Here is an 18,271-nt window from a genome sequence, read left to right on the forward strand (position 1 = left end):
TTTGTTGTACAAAGCCGACGTGACACATAATATATACACAAGTGTAGCCAATCATTCAATCAATACAGACAAAATAAAGCAACAAAGAATGGCAAAGGATTGATTTTTAAGCGCTGCAGCTGCTTCTATGCCATGAGCTCGTTGCTACACACTGAAAATGGCAAGTTGGATTGTTGGAAACTATTTTCCAAGGGCACTCCCGCTAAGCGCCGCCCATCACAATTCCACAATGGAGACCTGCGCCGCCAGACTCCGCCAATAGAATGCAAGGATAGTGTCACATGATCGCTGGGTCTGGGATCATGTGACAATATCCTGGCATTCTATTGGTTGTTGCACAAAAAATCTGTGAGAAGAGATCCAAGAGCACACAGAAGCAGTTTGAAGGGGGAGGGGAGGACATTTGAATGCAAGCACAGTTTGAGCGCAAGCAGAGCAAATGTGTGAGCAGGGTATTTTTGAGTGCGAGTGCAGGAAATCTGTCCAAGCAGAACACTTTTGAGTGTGAGCGTACAGTTTGAGGACAAGCAGAGCAGATTGAAGCACACGCGGGAGCTTTTTGAGTCCAAGGGTCCAAAGTCTGAACGTGAAATTGATCAATCATGCTCTCAAGTTGAACGACCTCTTGCATTTAGATAGGCAAATAATTCCACAGATGTGTCTATAGCCTGGGTAAACCCAGCCTCCACGTGACCTGCTCTCAGTGACTGTGTCTCTAGTCTATTGTTCTGTTACTGCTGAACCGTTCAGCGCAACCAGCAGCTCTGCAGCTTCACTTGCTGCTGCTCTCACCAGAACACTTGTGGTTTTTGACATGTGAACGCTGGCGAAAACTTCTCCCACAAACACTACAGCTGTAGGGGTTTTCCCCTGTGTGGACTCTCATGTGTGTGTGCATACTACACTTCTGAACAAATGTTTTGCCGCAAACTGAGCAACTAAATGGTTTCTCCCCTGTGTGGACTCTCGTATGCAGAATCAGATCTCCTCGCTGGGTAAACTTTTTTTTACAAACTGTACAACTGAAAGGTTTTTCCCCTGTATGAATTCTCATGTGTCGACTTAATGTTTCACTCCGGTTGAATATTTTACCACAAACTGAGCAACTAAATGGTTTCTCTCCTGTGTGGACTCTCATGTGTTTTTTTAAGTTTCCTTTAACACGGAAGCTTTTAGCACAGTGAGAGCAACTAAATGTTTTTTCTCCTGTATGAATTCTCATGTGTGCACTTAATGTTGCCCTCTGGGTGAATATATTACCACAAAGCGAGCAACTAAATGGTTTCTCTCCTGTATGAATTCTCATGTGTCTCTTTAAGTTTCCTTTCTCACCAAAACTTTTAGCACAGTCTGAGCAACTAAATTGTTTCTCTTTCTTTTCGGCGTGTACTCTCATGTGTTGCTGCAGATTTCTATTGCGGTTAAATCGTCTGCCACAATCTGAGCAATGAAAAGGTTTTGTCCCTAGTGCAGAAGAGTCTGAAGTCTTGCCAATTTTTGTTGGTTGTAAATGACTAGCTGGATCTAAGTTCCTGGCTGGTTCTGATACTCCACAGTCCTCTCCATCAGCTTCTGTTCTCATCTGTTCAGTTGAGCTGCTGGCAAGAGGCTCTGCCTCTCTGTTCTCCTCAGTTTGGCTTTGAGGAAGCTGTGAGGACTGAGGTTTCTCTTCATCATCTTCACTCTTCACAGGGACAGGAGTGGATGGGAACTTGGTGATATGGGCCTCCTCCGTCCCTTGAAGCTGCTCTCCCTCCTGACTGGTCGAGAGTTCCTCCTGTTCCTCTTTAATGTGTGGGGGGTCAGTCTGGACCTCCTGGTCCTGCTCAGGGGGAACCTCCTCCTTACAGACCAACAGCTGCTGGACATCTGTAGGGAAGACACACATTGACATCTTAACTTGGTCATCACCAAATGACCTATCCAACAGGCGTAGGCTATGCATATAGTGACAGGGCAGGCTCTGCGAGTTGTGTGTGTGTGTCGTGTGTGACACACACAGAGGAAGCGACGCATGCTGCACCATGCAGTAAATCTGGGAACCTATCGGTTAAATAAAGGCAAACAAACAACAAATTCTCTAACCTCTGGGGGCAGCAGCCCCGTTTCAATGTGGTGCAACAGGAACTGTTTCCCTGTCCCCCGTGACGGTGAATAATCCACCCATTGAAATAGTACAGGAATACAAGTACCTGGGAACTATCATTGACAGTAAACTAACATGGAATGCCAATACCAATGCCAGGTCTGCAAAGGCTCAACAACGTCTCTACTTCCTAAGGAAACTTAGAAGTTTTAAAGTGGACAGAACTTTGCAGATACTGTTCTATAAGACCTGCATCCAGAGTGTGCTGACCTTCTGTATTCAGTGTTGGGCGGTGGAGCACTAAGTGTACAGAACAAGAATCAATTACCGTAAATTCCGGACTATAAGCCGCGGCTTTTTTCCCGTTTTTTGGCCCCTGCGGCTTATATAACGGTGCGTCTTATCTATGGATTTTTTCAGAAAAAAAAAAAAAAAAAAAAAAAAATCTCTCTTTTTTAGCACTCTTTCTAACTATAAATCCACTTCTGTTTTAATTTCCTCTCTTGCCCTCTTTTCACCACACCGCGGACACTGTGTGCACTGTAAAAATAAACAACGGTGGTGTTGTGTTATGTTGTTTTGTTGAAATGTTACGGTAATACGGTAAATGGGAGCTTCCTCAAACAGCCATCTCTTTCCCGACAATCCCCTCTGTGCGTGACCACTTACATATGGTAATTACGGTAAGCAAACGGCCACAAGCCCATCAACTCCCTCCCCCGACTACCAGGAGAAAATCACAAACTTCGGCGAATTCACACAAAGGAAGATCAAGGAATATTCCATCGAACCGGAGCAGATCATAAATATGGATGAAGTGCCTTTGACGTTCGACCTGCCACTCACTCGGACTGTTAACAAGAAGCGCCCTGGAGGATTCTTTCACCAAAAAAAAGCTTTGCTCGTTCTCGACAGCATGAGAACGAGCAGTAGATGATCATGAGGTGGTTTTTCAGACGTGTCGATATAGCAGTTTATCGCAAAAGTGTAATGGAAACACATTTTTCGCATTTGCACGTCATGTGACCCATATTATCCCTTGGAAAAGGAGCGGAAAATAAGTTTGGTAAGTAAGGTTCGATAGCCGTGTCAAAACCTCCGCAGCAAGTGGAAAACTTTGAAGCAACGCTACCTAGCAGAAAGACGAGTGTTGTGCAAAAGCGTAGCCGGGCAAATTAGATAATGTTTAATGGCAGAAATCGGTCCATGGTGACAGCAGGCTGCCTGTGTGCGCGCATTTGGCACAGCGGCGAGATGAGAGGATGAAAAGCACACACTGGTGCGGTGGTGCTGTCTGAAGTGAATACAGTGACTGTGAGTAGGCTAATACATTGCACACGTTTCAGGTGCAATTATAGAACCAAATCAGCCTTTTCCCCCCTCCATCTCTAAATCGGACCAGTTGTAGGCTATTAGGCTACCTTTTTTCCTCTGCCTGTCGCGCTGACTGCATTCACGCAGCCAGCAACATTTTGCGACTCATTTTCTTTTGAATTGATAATCAGGCTCGTTTATATGCATTGTAACTTCATGTTGGGATTTCCATTGACCATTGGTTGGATTTGAGCATGCAGGGGACGGGATATGGGGCAGATCCCCGTGCGTAATCACTGTGGCAGCTGCTGCAACGGGGAATCACTCAAACGCAACTTCAATGGAAACGCCTACAAGTCGCAATTGTACATTGTCGAAGTTGTAGAAATATCGCAATTCTTTTGCGAAAAACTGTAATGGAAACACAGCTATAGATGAAGAGGAGTTCGTTGGTTTTGAGTGACAATGAAGGAGAGAGGAGAGTGGTTGACGAAGCCACCCTGAACCTGTTCGTTTCCGACACTGAAGATGAGGACTTTGGTGGTTTCAGTACGCAGGAAGAAGAGGAAGACGAGCATTAGTGACTTGACTTCTCTGGTTACAGGTTTGCTGCACATATAGCCTATTGTTGTGTGATTTTGTCTGGGGATTAGTGACCTGACTTTTGTTTTGTTTTGTTGAAATGTTAATAAATGGGAGCTTCCCCAAACAGCCATCGCTTTCCCGACATTCCTCTCTGTGCACGAACCCTTTCATATGGTAATTAAACATCAAAACACCCGCGGCTTATAGACCGGTGCGGCTTATAGAAGAAAAAAATAGTCAATTTTGGTCCCGCGGCTTATACACCGGTGCGTCTTATAGTCCGGAATTTACGGTAGTCCATTCTTATAAGTATCTTGGTATTTGGTTGGACACCAAACTTTCTTTTCATGTACATGTAGAACATCTCACAAAGAATTTGAGGAGAAAAATCGGCTTTTTGTATAGAAACAAGTCTTGTTTTTCACTATTGGCCAGAAAAACTGTTGTCCAATCTTTGATAATGTCAGTTTTTGATTATGGTGATGTGATTTACATGTATGCCTCTCCATCCGTCTTAAAGCCTCTTGATGCTGTATATCATAGCGCTCTGCGTTTTGTTACAGGTGATGCTTTCAGTACACATCATTGTATTCTGTACGAAAATGTGGGTTGGTCCTCCCTGTCGGAGCGTAGAGATCAGCACTGTCTGATATTTATTTATAAAGCATTAATTGGGAAACTTCCACCTTACTTATCCGCACTCCTTTCTTGTAACAGTGGAGGTTATCAAACACGATCGCGGTCCTATATCAGACTGTCTGTCCCACGAGTGCGAACCGAACAAGGAAAGACCGCTTTTTCTTGGTTCGCCCCCAACAGATGGAATGTGCTCCAGGAAAACTTAAAAATGGATAATTTGATCCCGCTTGCTTCTTTTAAAGCACTTTTAGAAAGCATTCCTCGCAAGGTGTGTTCATGTTTTATTTGAAATTATTTAATTATGCTCTTGATGCTTGTTATTGTCTGCTGTGTTAACCTGTAATTTTGTAACTGCTGTATATGTTCTTTGTACACCAGGGCTCCCTTGTAAATGAGAGCTTGCTCTCAAGGGACTCTCCCTGTATAAATAAAGGTAAAATAAAAAATAAAATAAATAAATGCCATTTTCTGCAATTTCTTTTCTCAGAGAGACATTTTGGGTGAAAACAGGGTGTATATAAATGGCTATAAGTAGAGTACAGAACATGCTAAAAGCTCACTTTTTTTTTCCTGGTGAACCCAGAGACGTACATCTTCATTTTGAGGTATTGCAAATCACTCTGGTGCTAATAGATAATTTACTGTGGGTCTTGAAAGATGACCAACAATTATGAAAATCTTTGGCCTGTGCTAAATATTGGCAGTCCTAAACTGGCGGTGAATGAGTTAATTGGGTCATCTGTCAGTATTTCCATTACATGACAGCTTCTTCTAGTGCTGACCTCTGGTGATGCTTGATATGTTGGGAGGCCATACAGCTTTTATTTCCTCAACAGGTGTTCGCTATCCTTTGAATTGTCTACCTGTGTGGTTACATGGTATGTTGTGTCAACTGCTTCATTCATTACTGCCCTGATGGAGGCCCACTGTGTCTGAAACATGTTGGCTGGCTGCTGAATTGGTTCAGAAATGGACTAAGCCTTGAATTAAAGCTTTGTTCATCTGAGAAGAGCGCCTTGGTTCAGCCTTTTTTTTGTCCGTTTAATTGGGTCTCTGCTTTTAATTGTCTCTGGTAGTTTTTTTTTGGCCTCTGGGCCTGTTTACTTCATCAATGCCATTGCTTTGTTCTCACATTTGCCTACCCATACACATTGTCACTACCCATACACATTGTCACTACCCATACACATTGTCACTACCCATACACATTGTCACTACCCATACACATTGTCACTACCCATTAGGGATGGGGGAAAAAATCGATACACCACAGTATCGCGATATTTTGCCTGACGATATTGTATCGATATTTGGACGCCAATTATCGATATTGCAAAAAAAAAGGCCATGCCAGGCCACCGCACCGGGCTACTATAAACTTTAGTTCCAAGGCCAGCAGTAAACAAACGGTAGCATATTTTCATTTTGTTTTAACAGTAACAGTTTTGTCATAACAGTAATTTACAAATTCCCCAGTTACTGAATGGGCTGCACAAGATGTTTTGTGTAAGTGAAGTGAAGTTGCAAAAACTACATAAGTACAGTAGTCCACACACACATCCAGTTAAGGTGGACTGTAACTAGACTGTAACAAACAGTTCAGTTTGTCAGGTGCATGCAACTATGACATGACTTTATGAAAGTTGTTGGTCTGTCTACTTGACAATGTTGCTGCAATAAAATGGTTGAAGTCAGATGTACAGACTGAAAAATTGTTCTTATATAAACCAGATGTTGACAAAGTTTTCCTTTGGGGACATCATTTGCAGTTGAAAATGTAAGAAATCGCAATATATCGAAATATCGAAATATTCAATATATCGCAATATTGATATATCGCAATATCGAAAATATCGCAGTATCGCAATACTATCGTATCGTGACTCAAGTATCATTTCAGTATCGTATCGTGGGCATCTGGTGATTCCCACCCCTACTACCCATACACATTGTCACTACCCATACACATTGTCACTACCCATACACATTGTCACGGCGCCTCCTCTGATCAGTCGGGGCGCCTCTCTCTCGTAACGGACAAGCCCGTCAGAAACAGAAATACATAATTGATATGGTTAAATTCAAGATTTCACGATTGATAAGATTCAAGATTTTCATTTTAATAGCCATAGTGTGTAATCATAATTATAATGCAGGGTACATCAATAACAGAAGATAGAGAAAACAAGCATGAATTCGCTTTATGCAAGGCAGCATGTATGTTACTGATGACACCAGTGATGTCACTCAAGCAATTGTGATGTCATCAGCGATGTCATCAATCATGTCACAAGCAATTGTGATGTTATCAGTGATGATGTCATCAGTGAGTGATAAATCACTGATGTCAGTCACAATGCCTCCGTGTGTAATGTAGAAAAGGATCTATGACATCACTGATGATGTCAGACATTGTGACATCATTCAGTGATGCATAAATCACAGATGGTCACTTATGCTAGCGGTGATGATGTCATCAGTGATGTCACTCGAGCAATTGTGATGTCATTGGCACCTTAGCTAAATACAGACAGGTTCTGTCATCTGCCATCAGAAGGAGAAGAGATTCGAAGAAGAAGATTACCCACCTGTGAGAGGCAATGTGTTGCAAGGCACCCTGTCTGCCGGAAAGCCATTAGAGGAAGAAGAACAAAGAAAAGAGCAGCTACAACAAACACCCATGCCGTGTCATAGGATGTCCCACAGCCCTGAGATTAAGGACGACCCCATGAAGTGCCCCCTGTGCATGGAGCCGCTGGATATTGATGACAGCAACTTCTTCCCCTGCACCTGCGGCTACCAGATATGTAGCTTCTGCTGGCACCGCATCTGCACAGAGGAGAACGGCCTCTGCCCTGCCTGCAGAAAGCGCTACCCAGAGAACCCTGCTGTGTACAAGCCCATGTCACAGGAGATGACCCAAAGGATGACAAATGGGAAGAAGCGGAAGCAGAAAGAGAAGAAGCAGAAGGTGACGGAAAACCGAAAGCATCTAGCAGGTCTCAGAGTGGTCCAGAGAAACCTGGTGTTTGTTTTGGGTATGTCACCACGGCTTGCCGACCCCGAGATCCTAAAAAGGCACTTTGGGAAATTTGGGAAAATCCATAAAGTGATCATCAACAACAGCACATCTTATGCAGGTTCACATGGGCCAAATCCCAGCGCATATGTCACTTACATCCGCTCTGAAGATGCTCTCACAGCAATACAGTGTATGAATAATGTGGTTGTTGATGGTAGAACACTCAAGGCTTATTTAGGCACAACTAAATACTGCAGTTACTTCCTCAAAGGTATGCTGTGTCCCAAAGCAGATTGTATGTTTCTACATGCTGAGGGGGACAAAGCGGCTAGCTTTACTAAAAAGGATATACAGGCAGGGAAACACAGAAGGTGTGAGCACAAATTTCTCTATGAAATGAACCCTAGCTGTGTACAACCTCCAGCATGTGCAGCAGAAAAGTCAAAGAGTGACTCAACACAGAGGATCAACCACGGAAATGCTAAACACAGGTGGCGGGCACTTGCGGGGCATAGCAAACTAGCCAATGGGCTCTCAGAAGACTGCAAGTCCCCTCCACTGCTAGACTGCTATCAAGAAGTTATGACTTCAGATGGGCTAGATGCAGAGCTGGCTCCTGGCCAGGGTACTGCCCTGTCCCCCTTCATCTGTAACTGTGACAACAGTCGCAGTGACAAGCCTCCAGAATCGATCAGTCTGGTAAATGGAGAGACTTTACAACATATACCCAAAAGTGACTCCCCCTGCGCCCCCCCGGGCTTAACCAAACCCAGCCTGGTGGTGTCCATGCTTGTGGCAGCCCTCACAGACCATTCGCCCTTTATGGGCGTGGCAGCAGAGTCCCAGTCAGTCTTTTCAGACAACAGCAATTTCCGACATCCAAACCATCTCCCTGCTGGCCGGCTGTCCCCCTTCCTCAGCTCCCCCCGTGGTGCCTCTGACTGGCCCATGACGCCTGAATCACAGAGCTTCTTCACATCAGACACAATACCAGTGTCTTCCTCCACAAAGGCAGCCTTTGGTTTTGGCTCATCCACCAAACAGGAGGATGATGATTTGGGCTTTGACCCATGCAACGTCTCCCTTAACGCCTTGGCCGACCTGATAGACAAGGAGATCTCGGTGCAGGATCAGACCCCCTTGACCCCAGGGTTCCTCTCTCACGGGTCCCACCACGACCCCAACCTGCTGCCCCCCAGCCCAAACCCTGGTGCCTCTCACCATTTCCCCAGCGGCCCTCCTCACCTCCCCCAGCCACACTACAGTTCCTGCCTCCACGGCAGTCACAACAGCCAGGCCAGTCAGCAGCAGCAAGTGACCAGACACACCTGGATGAGTGTCCCCACATGCAAGAACCTCACACACTTGAACCACTCAACCAGTGCTGCCTCACACCTGGATCTGCCCCCTCAGCACAACACGGGACTGGGAGGGATCCCCATCTCAGAGAACAGTGGCTCCATAGATGGCTTAAAAGTGAAAGAGTGGCAGGACGGTCTGAGAGTTCTCCCCTCCAATATTAATATCAACTTCAGGTGCCTCCCAAACTCCTCTTCATCCTCCAATAATGTTAACCACATCAGTGGACCGGTAGGGCTAGCAGGCATCTCACACAGTCTCAGCTGGGACAACGCGACCACTTGGATGGACCCTGCTATCACATGCATGCCTGCCTCAGCGGCCAGCAGTTTAGACTGTCTCCAGGATGACAAGCGGCCACACTGCATCAAGTCCCTGCAGGCGCTCACAGAGATTGGCAGCCCAGCCAGCTCCACGGTGCCCACTCACCAGCCCTTCCACAGCGGCCTCCTCGACGGCCACCTCCCCCTCCACCACAGAGCCGCTGGCGGCTGGGCTCCCTACCTGCCTCCACCCACAGCCAGCCAGTTCCTCTCTCCTCCCCCAGGCTTCCAGACAGCCTTCAGACCTCCAGGCCAGCCTGCCAGAGAGCTGCTACAGAGTGCCGCCACTGAACACAGACTACAGCAGAGACTCCATCCATTCCCACTACCATCTTATACCCACTCATCCTATACCCCCAATACCTACATCTGAGTATGTGCAGAACTTGCTAGGGCTGCCACGATTATCGCATTACCGTGGTTATACAAAAAGTCACGCCCATCGCAGGGTCAAGCTGATTCTTGCATACGGTAATCGCTTTTTTTAAATGTTTTTGCTTGTAAAAGTTATGTGATCTGAAATAAATGCATTTGTTTTTAAATAATCATTATAATTGTGTGGCATATTTTTTTCCACATTGTGGAAATTTCCACTCACCAATTGGCAGTTTTCTGATCGGAGAAAGTGCTTTGATCTGCTGGCCGCGATGAAAAGGGGGAAGCGTTTGCAGAAAAACAAATTATACTCACAAATCTCAAATGAATTGCTGTATTGCATATGTCGGATTTAGTCTAAAATAATCTGCAGAAACTAATATAAAAAGCTCAGAACAAAAATGTGTTGCTGGTAAATGAATTCCGCCTTTAAAGAGCACATCATTCAGCCGCGCCTACCCCACTCCACAGTCTGCAACACTTGTGGGTACCCATAGAACCAATCATCATTCAGATATATTGAGGTGAATATGGCCATGCCTGTTTTTCCGTTGCCAAAATTTAGTCAAAATTTTGAGCGGTGTTTAGCCCCCCAGGTGCCCCACTAACTGCCCCCCCCCCCCCCCCCCACTGATTATATCAAGAAACATTGACTCCTCTCTTTGCTGTATAGTGGGAGGTGCATTTTTGAGTAGGCTATTAAAATAGCATGTCAAGTTCACATTTATTTATTGCCAGATTAAACAATTCATATTGGTTGTTGGTTGTGCGTGCATGCGCGCTTCTTCTTCTCTAGCCTACAAGCATGTACTTCCTTGATTGTTATTGTTGATAATTCTATTTAAATAGGCTACATTTTCATTTCCCGAAACATTCTTAAACAAGAAAGGAACATAGTGCACTGCAAAATATTTTTAATTACATTTGTAAAAAAAAAAAAAAATTGTGGAAAAAATTTAGGGGGTGCTGCAGCACCTGCAGCACCCCTACTTCCCGCGGCCCTGGTGTAGTCAGTAAACTAGTGCAACGTTTTGAATGAGTTTTATCGGGCATGCGCTATGAAGAAGCGTGCTTCTCATTCGGGAGAAGAATATCTCCAGCCACCATTTTCGGGAAGAGCTGGAAAACTTCCGGTTAAAACTTTCAAAATAATGTTACTTAAACAAAAGTAAATAGCTTATTGATGCACGTTGGAGGAGAAAAGGTATTTCAACGAAGGAAGCAGCATCCTTGTATCAAAATACTCGTTTTGATGTTATATGGCATGAAACTGTGGCTGTAACGCATTACTCAAAATAAATAAGGTTACAATAAGCCTTTTATTTTGAAAGCAACAAAGCGGATGACGTACTTGTACATTCTGGCTGACTTGACGCCCGCGGCCGTGCAGTTGCTGCCTGCTGGTTGCTGCCAGATCCACATGACGATGCGTGCGTAGATCTTCTAGACCATTTTTAAAGGGGTGGGGAGTGGGGCGAGTACCCGAACAGCAGAAACGTTACTCGAATACTGACGTTATGATCGAGTGCTCGAGTACCCGAGTACTCGCGCCCATCCCTACTAGCAACGAGCTAGAGTTGCTGCTGTTGTTTCATAGCGACGGACGGATTTGAGAGCGACACACAGGGAGCGGAGAATAAATGCATTAACTCATTGAGTGCCAGCCACTTTTGGAGAACGGAAGCTCCCAGTGCCAGAGTTTCAGAGCGTTTTCAGTGATTTCTCGAGGCCCACAGAATATTGTGTGATATTACTATGTAAACACCGAACACGCACAAAGAACGAGGAGACTCTCTTCTATCATCTGCAAAAAAAAGTTTATTGATACCATTTTCCGTTCTTTAGTTATGAGCCGGAGAAGATAGGCTGTTTTGAGCAAAAAGACAGGTTTCAAATTATAAGCTGAGATATTCAGCCTTTTGTGAAATGAAGCATTTCAAGCACATTCACTGACTCTAGCTAATATTTTCTGATGTAGTGACGTGGTGTAGTTCTGTGGAGCCTGCGTGCCCCACCCCCCTCTCCCCCCCTCAGCTGCAAACTCCTCCCCACACGCACCCAGTCTATTTTCGGAGCCTCCGTTTTTGCGCCGGGCGGCTCCCAGCGCGACAAGGAAATGCCAAACGGGACTGCAGGGAAAGGTTTGGCCCTTCGGCGTCGGGTGCTGCCTTTCTGGCGGGTAATCGTGTGGAGAAACTATATGCAGACAGACAGACAGAGGCAGAGGAGCTCAGTTGTGGGCGCGGATTGACTGATGCTCGTAGCCCACGTCAGCTGCAGACAGAGCAATCTATATGGCTCTGGCTGCAGCATGCATCGGTTTCTCTTTGATCACGGCTTTTTCCTGCAGTTTTCCGGACCTTTCTGTAATCTGGAGAGCACTGTCGCCACCTAATGAGTCCGTAAAATAGGTTATACACCTTCAATAGCTCCCATATTTGTACAGGAGATGCCTGATGCTTTGATCCACGTCCCACCGTCAAAAAACGCAATTGACGAACATACTCGTCCTTGGCACTCTACGTTACTAAACGAAAGGACGAACATACTCGTCCATGGCACTCAATGAGTTAATGGTCAGAGCCGGTCGGTTGGAGCCAATGGCAGAGCTTGCAGGGAGCGGAAAGGGATTTTCTTCCGCTGCCGACCGCGCCTCTTGAGTTGAATGAATGAATGAAACCTTTATTGCCCCTCAGGGAATTTGCTCTGCACAGAGAGAGCCCAAAAAACATGAACATGACAAACAGGCAGGCACACACACACACACACACACACACACACACACACACACACACGTATAACACAAAACATGAGCATAATATACATACATCATAAAAAAGCAACACACTTCATGACCAATCAAAAGGCACTAGGTGCATGATCAATAAGGGCTAAAAGATCAAACCAAAAAAGAAATTAAAACTTAAAGCAGCTGAATGCTGCGTGGAACGAAGGACGTAATGCCTCGTTTCGTTCTCATCTTAGGCATACAGTACCTTCGCCCTGAAGGTAAGAGTGCATACTCGGACCATAGAGGGTGCAGTGGATCAGCTAGGATCTTTTGTGCCAATTTCCTGGTGTACTGGTCTGACATGTTGGTCATATTGCACATTGATACCCCGGTTATCTTGCCTCCCAATTTGGCGACCCTGTCTACCGTAAATTCCGGACTATAAGACGCACCGGTGTATAAGCCGCGGGACCAAAATTGACTATTTTTTTCTTCTATAAGCCGCACCGGTCTATAAGCCGCGGGTGTTTTGATGTTTAATTACCATATGAAAGGGTTCGTGCACAGAGAGGAATGTCGGGAAAGCGATGGCTGTTTGGGGAAGCTCCCATTTATTAACATTTCAACAAAACAAAACAAAAGTCAGGTCACTAATCCCCAGACAAAATCACACAACAATAGGCTATATGTGCAGCAAACCTGTAACCAGAGAAGTCAAGTCACTAATGCTCGTCTTCCTCTTCTTCCTGCGTACTGAAACCACCAAAGTCCTCATCTTCAGTGTCGGAAACGAACAGGTTCAGGGTGGCTTCGTCAACCACTCTCCTCTCTCCTTCATTGTCACTCAAAACCAACGAACTCCTCTTCATCTATAGCTGTGTTTCCATTACAGTTTTTCGCAAAAGAATTGCGATATTTCTACAACTTCGACAATGTACAATTGCGACTTGTAGGCGTTTCCATTGAAGTTGCGTTTGAGTGATTCCCCGTTGCAGCAGCTGCCACAGTGATTACGCACGGGGATCTGCCCCATATCCCGTCCCCTGCATGCTCAAATCCAACCAATGGTCAATGGAAATCCCAACATGAAGTTACAATGCATATAAACGAGCCTGATTATCAATTCAAAAGAAAATGAGTCGCAAAATGTTGCTGGCTGCGTGAATGCAGTCAGCGCGACAGGCAGAGGAAAAAAGGTAGCCTAATAGCCTACAACTGGTCCGATTTAGAGATGGAGGGGGGAAAAGGCTGATTTGGTTCTATAATTGCACCTGAAACGTGTGCAATGTATTAGCCTACTCACAGTCACTGTATTCACTTCAGACAGCACCACCGCACCAGTGTGTGCTTTTCATCCTCTCATCTCGCCGCTGTGCCAAATGCGCGCACACAGGCAGCCTGCTGTCACCATGGACCGATTTCTGCCATTAAACATTATCTAATTTGCCCGGCTACGCTTTTGCACAACACTCGTCTTTCTGCTAGGTAGCGTTGCTTCAAAGTTTTCCACTTGCTGCGGAGGTTTTGACACGGCTATCGAACCTTACTTACCAAACTTATTTTCCGCTCCTTTTCCAAGGGATAATATGGGTCACATGACGTGCAAATGCGAAAAATGTGTTTCCATTACACTTTTGCGATAAACTGCTATATCGACACGTCTGAAAAACCACCTCATGATCATCTACTGCTCGTTCTCATGCTGTCGAGAACGAGCAAAGCTTTTTTTTGGTGAAAGAATCCTCCAGGGCGCTTCTTGTTAACAGTCCGAGTGAGTGGCAGGTCGAACGTCAAAGGCACTTCATCCATATTTATGATCTGCTCCGGTTCGATGGAATATTCCTTGATCTTCCTTTGTGTGAATTCGCCGAAGTTTGTGATTTTCTCCTGGTAGTCGGGGGAGGGAGTTGATGGGCTTGTGGCCGTTTGCTTACCGTAATTACCATATGTAAGTGGTCACGCACAGAGGGGATTGTCGGGAAAGAGATGGCTGTTTGAGGAAGCTCCCATTTACCGTATTACCGTAACATTTCAACAAAACAACATAACACAACACCACCGTTGTTTATTTTTACAGTGCACACAGTGTCCGCGGTGTGGTGAAAAGAGGGCAAGAGAGGAAATTAAAACAGAAGTGGATTTATAGTTAGAAAGAGTGCTAAAAAAGAGAGATTTTTTTTTTTTTTTTTTTTTTTTCTGAAAAAATCCATAGATAAGACGCACCGTTATATAAGCCGCAGGGGCCAAAAAACGGGAAAAAAGCCGCGGCTTATAGTCCGGAATTTACGGTAATTGAATTTGGTCGCCTTGAAGCGTACGGATACACAAATTATCATTTCTGTTTAAAGATCTTGAGAACAACATCCACTTTGTCTTAGTGGAGTTCAAAACTAATTTAAGATCGAACAGGGACCGTTGCAACGAATCAAAAGCGGCCTGCAAAGATAAGACGGCCTGTGCCGGGGTGGGTCCAAAACAATATAAGATTGTGTCGTCCGCGTAATAATGGACATTGCAGAGATCAGAAGGAAGAAAAATGTTATTTATATAAAGAGTGAACAGGATAGGCCCGGAAATGGAACCTTGGGGCACGCCCTTCCCGACGTCCAATGAAATGGATTTGATATTTTCCGCCATTACAGACTGTTTCCTTCCAGTCAGATAGTTAGTAAACCATCTGACTGAGGGGTCGTCTAATCCGATGGCGGACAACTGAGCAATCAGGATGTTGTGATCTACTGTATCGAAGGCCTTGGAGAGGTCTACAAAGAGAGCCGCACAGTGCTGGCGGCTATCCAGGCCATTCAGAATGTTATTCAAAACAAGGGATGTGGCAGTGACCGTGCTATGGCCGGGTCTAAAACCAGATTGATGAGGCTGAAGAATGTTGTAAGTATCTAGAAATGCACGGAGCTGTACATTCGCCAAGGTTTCAAGCACCTTGGCAAGGCAGCACAATTTAGAAATGGGACGGTAATTATTTAGATCGCTCAAGTCACCACCTTTAAAGAGGGGTGTAACTTGAGCGGTTTTCCATATGGCCGGGATCTCGCCCGTGACAAATGTTAAATTAAATATATGGGCAATTGAGGGGGCGACCAGGTCAGCGCCAAGGCGTAAAAGGAACGGTGGAATGTCGTCCTCACCCTTGGATTTCCTGGTATTCAATTTGGAGAGAGCCTCATAAACTTCATGACTACTTACTGGTCTGAAGGAAAAACGGTCGTCTGAGGAGGCGGGAATCGCCATCGGAGGCGGGCGGTCGGCTACGAAGGCAGAAGTTGCCAACAGAGGCGGGCGGTCGCTGATGGAGGCGGGGGTCACCGGCGGAGGCGGAGAGTCGGAAACGGAGGCGAGGGTCGCCAACGGAGGCAGGCAATCGCCAGCAGGGGTCGCTAACGAGGGCGGACGGTCGCCAATGGAGGCGGGGGTTGCCAACGGAGGCGGTCGCTCGTTTACAGGGGCGGGGGTCGCCAGCGAGGGCGATCGGTCGCCAACTGGGGCGGGGATCGCCAGCGGGGGCGGGCGATATCCAGCAGGGGTCGCTAACGAGGGCGGACGGTCGCCAATGGAGGCGGGGTTTGCCAATGGAGGCGGTCGCTCGTTTACAGTGGTGGGGGTCGCCAGCGAGGGCGGACGGTCGCTAATGGAGGCGGGGGTTGCCAATGGAGGTGGTCGCTCGTTTACAGTGGTGGGGGTCGCCAGCGAGGGCGGTCGGTCGCCAACTGGGGCGGGGATCGCCAGCGGGGGCGGGCGATCACCAATGGGGGCGGGGGTCGAGGGGGCCGTGTTATCAGTGAGCCTCTCAAACAAATAGCTCGCGGATACAAAGTGCTGGTTAAAAGTATTGCACATATTAAGTTTGTCTGAGATTATTTTACCATCAACGTTTATCTGGGGGGGGAGAGTAGAGTTAGGTGTGGCTTTGAGAGTTTGAACTGTTTTCCAGAAGTTGGAAGTGTTACAGCTAGCAGCTAGATAATAATCCGCTTTGGCTTTTCTGATTATACAAATGGATTTATTTCTCATTTTCCTAAAGTGAAGCCAATCTGCAGGATCACCAGTTGAGTTAGCATTTGCCCAAGCGGAGTCTTTAAGTCGCAATGCTGATTTTATGACCCCTGAGAACCAAGGACTGGAGCGATTTTTTACTCTCAGTTTTTTGTAGGGGGCGTGCTTATCTGCGAGCAGATTGAAGACACAAGAGAAATAATCTAATGCTAACTCAGGGTCAGGAATCAGACACGATCTCTCCAGGTCAGAATAAAATAAATCATGTAAAAAGGCTTGATCTGAAAAAAATTTAAAATTACGTTTTCTTATAAACTTACCACTAGATTTAAAACTTTTGGTCAATCTGACACAAGCTATGGGGCAATGATCACTGATTCCCTGCGCAAAAACCCCTCTCAGAGGGTACTTAACTGGTCTATTTGTCAGGATGATGTCTATGAGAGTGGATTTAGATGGATTTTTTACATTCGGTCTAGTGGGATGTTGGATGAGCTGGGATAGATCTAATTCAAGGCACAGATGTTTCAGACTGGCAGATGTTTCAGATAACCAATCGGAATTTAGGTCACCCAACACTAACAGTTCACCAGCGGTGAAGTTGGATAATATTTTTCCGAGATCTTCAAAAGCTGATTTCGGTGCGGAGGGTGGGCGGTATACACCAGCTACTGAAAGGTGAATATCGCCCCCGACACAGACATCTAAAATAATACACTCAAAACATTTTGGGACAGAGGAGGCAGTTAGAACAGAAGCTGTTAAATGATCTTTTACAAAAATCACTACTCCTCCCCCTTTAGCCTTCCTGTCAATTCTAAAAAGGTTAAACCCATTTATGGAAATATCCGAATCCGGGGTTCTACTAGAGAGCCATGATTCTGAGATGACAAGGATATCAGGCAAAGTATCATTAATTAATACATTGATAAAATCCATTTTAGGCAGCAAGCTCCTAACATTGAGATGCAGGAATTTCAGCCCCGAAGTAGCATGAAACTCCTGAATGGACCATAAAGTGGGACTATTTGAGAGGACAGAAGGGGCAGGAGAGATGGGTATAATTTTCAGATTGCCCTTCGTGACTCCCCTTGGTCTTGAAGAGCGGCGAGACAGTCGTACCATACACGGGAATAGAACAGCAATATTAAATGATTCACACATAGCAATATTATACGAATCACACATAGCAATACTATATGAATCGCACATAGCATTCCAATCAGAACAGTCATTATTAATACAGCCATTTGTAATAGCAAAACAGCCATCAGCATTAGAAGATACATAGCTAGATAATGGGTCTAGATATGACTGTTCTGGGTTTAACAGTAACCCAAGCCGGAGCTGAGAGAGTGCGAGAGACTGATTGGTTAGGAGGCTTGGATGTGAGTCCCGTCATTTGGTGTCTGGCTCCCATCTAGAGGAGACCAGTGTAGATTTGATGTTGGCAGACAGCATTTTAGCACCTTTTCTATTTAAGTGGAGTCCATCCTTGATGAAAAGATCCTGCCTATTACAGAACAGTAGAAAGTTATCAATGTACGGGATATTCCAATAAGCACAGATCCCTTTAAGCCATAAATGAAGTTGGCGAAGACGACTGAACTTCATGTCTCCTGAGTATAAACACGGCAGTGGGCCCGAGATGATATAGTCTTTACCAGTCCAAGTGAGACATTCGATCAGGTCAGTGTACGCGTTTTTAAGTAGTTCAGATTTGCCATCTGCAACGTTATTTGTGCCAGCATGGATAACCAGCGTGCTAACCCGAGATAACTCAGGTATGATCCGCGGGAGCATATCGCTCATGTCTGCCACCTTGG

At 45.6% G+C, this 18,271-nt stretch overlaps 1 protein-coding gene and 1 pseudogene across 2 annotated transcripts in view; one reads left to right on the top strand and one right to left on the bottom strand.

Moving 5' to 3' along the window:
- Position 1: 1 nt before the first annotated feature.
- The window catches only part of LOC310781188 (uncharacterized protein), a 23,468-nt gene continuing 5,198 nt past the window's right edge, over positions 2-18,271 (bottom strand). Inside the window, exon 2 of the mRNA XM_083641741.1 lies at positions 2-1,869. Coding sequence (XP_083497867.1) covers positions 773-1,869 — 1,097 coding nt within the window. The 3' untranslated portion in view covers positions 2-772. The remainder of the gene's footprint in view (positions 1,870-18,271) is intronic.
- On the top strand, positions 7,320-9,701 carry LOC310781571 (CCR4-NOT transcription complex subunit 4 pseudogene; annotated as a pseudogene). The gene has a single exon. The product of its transcript is annotated as a CCR4-NOT transcription complex subunit 4 pseudogene (transcript).

Source organism: Poromitra crassiceps (genome assembly GCF_964638095.1).
Source record: "Poromitra crassiceps genome assembly, chromosome: 8".
Lineage (NCBI taxonomy): Eukaryota > Metazoa > Chordata > Actinopteri > Beryciformes > Melamphaidae > Poromitra > Poromitra crassiceps.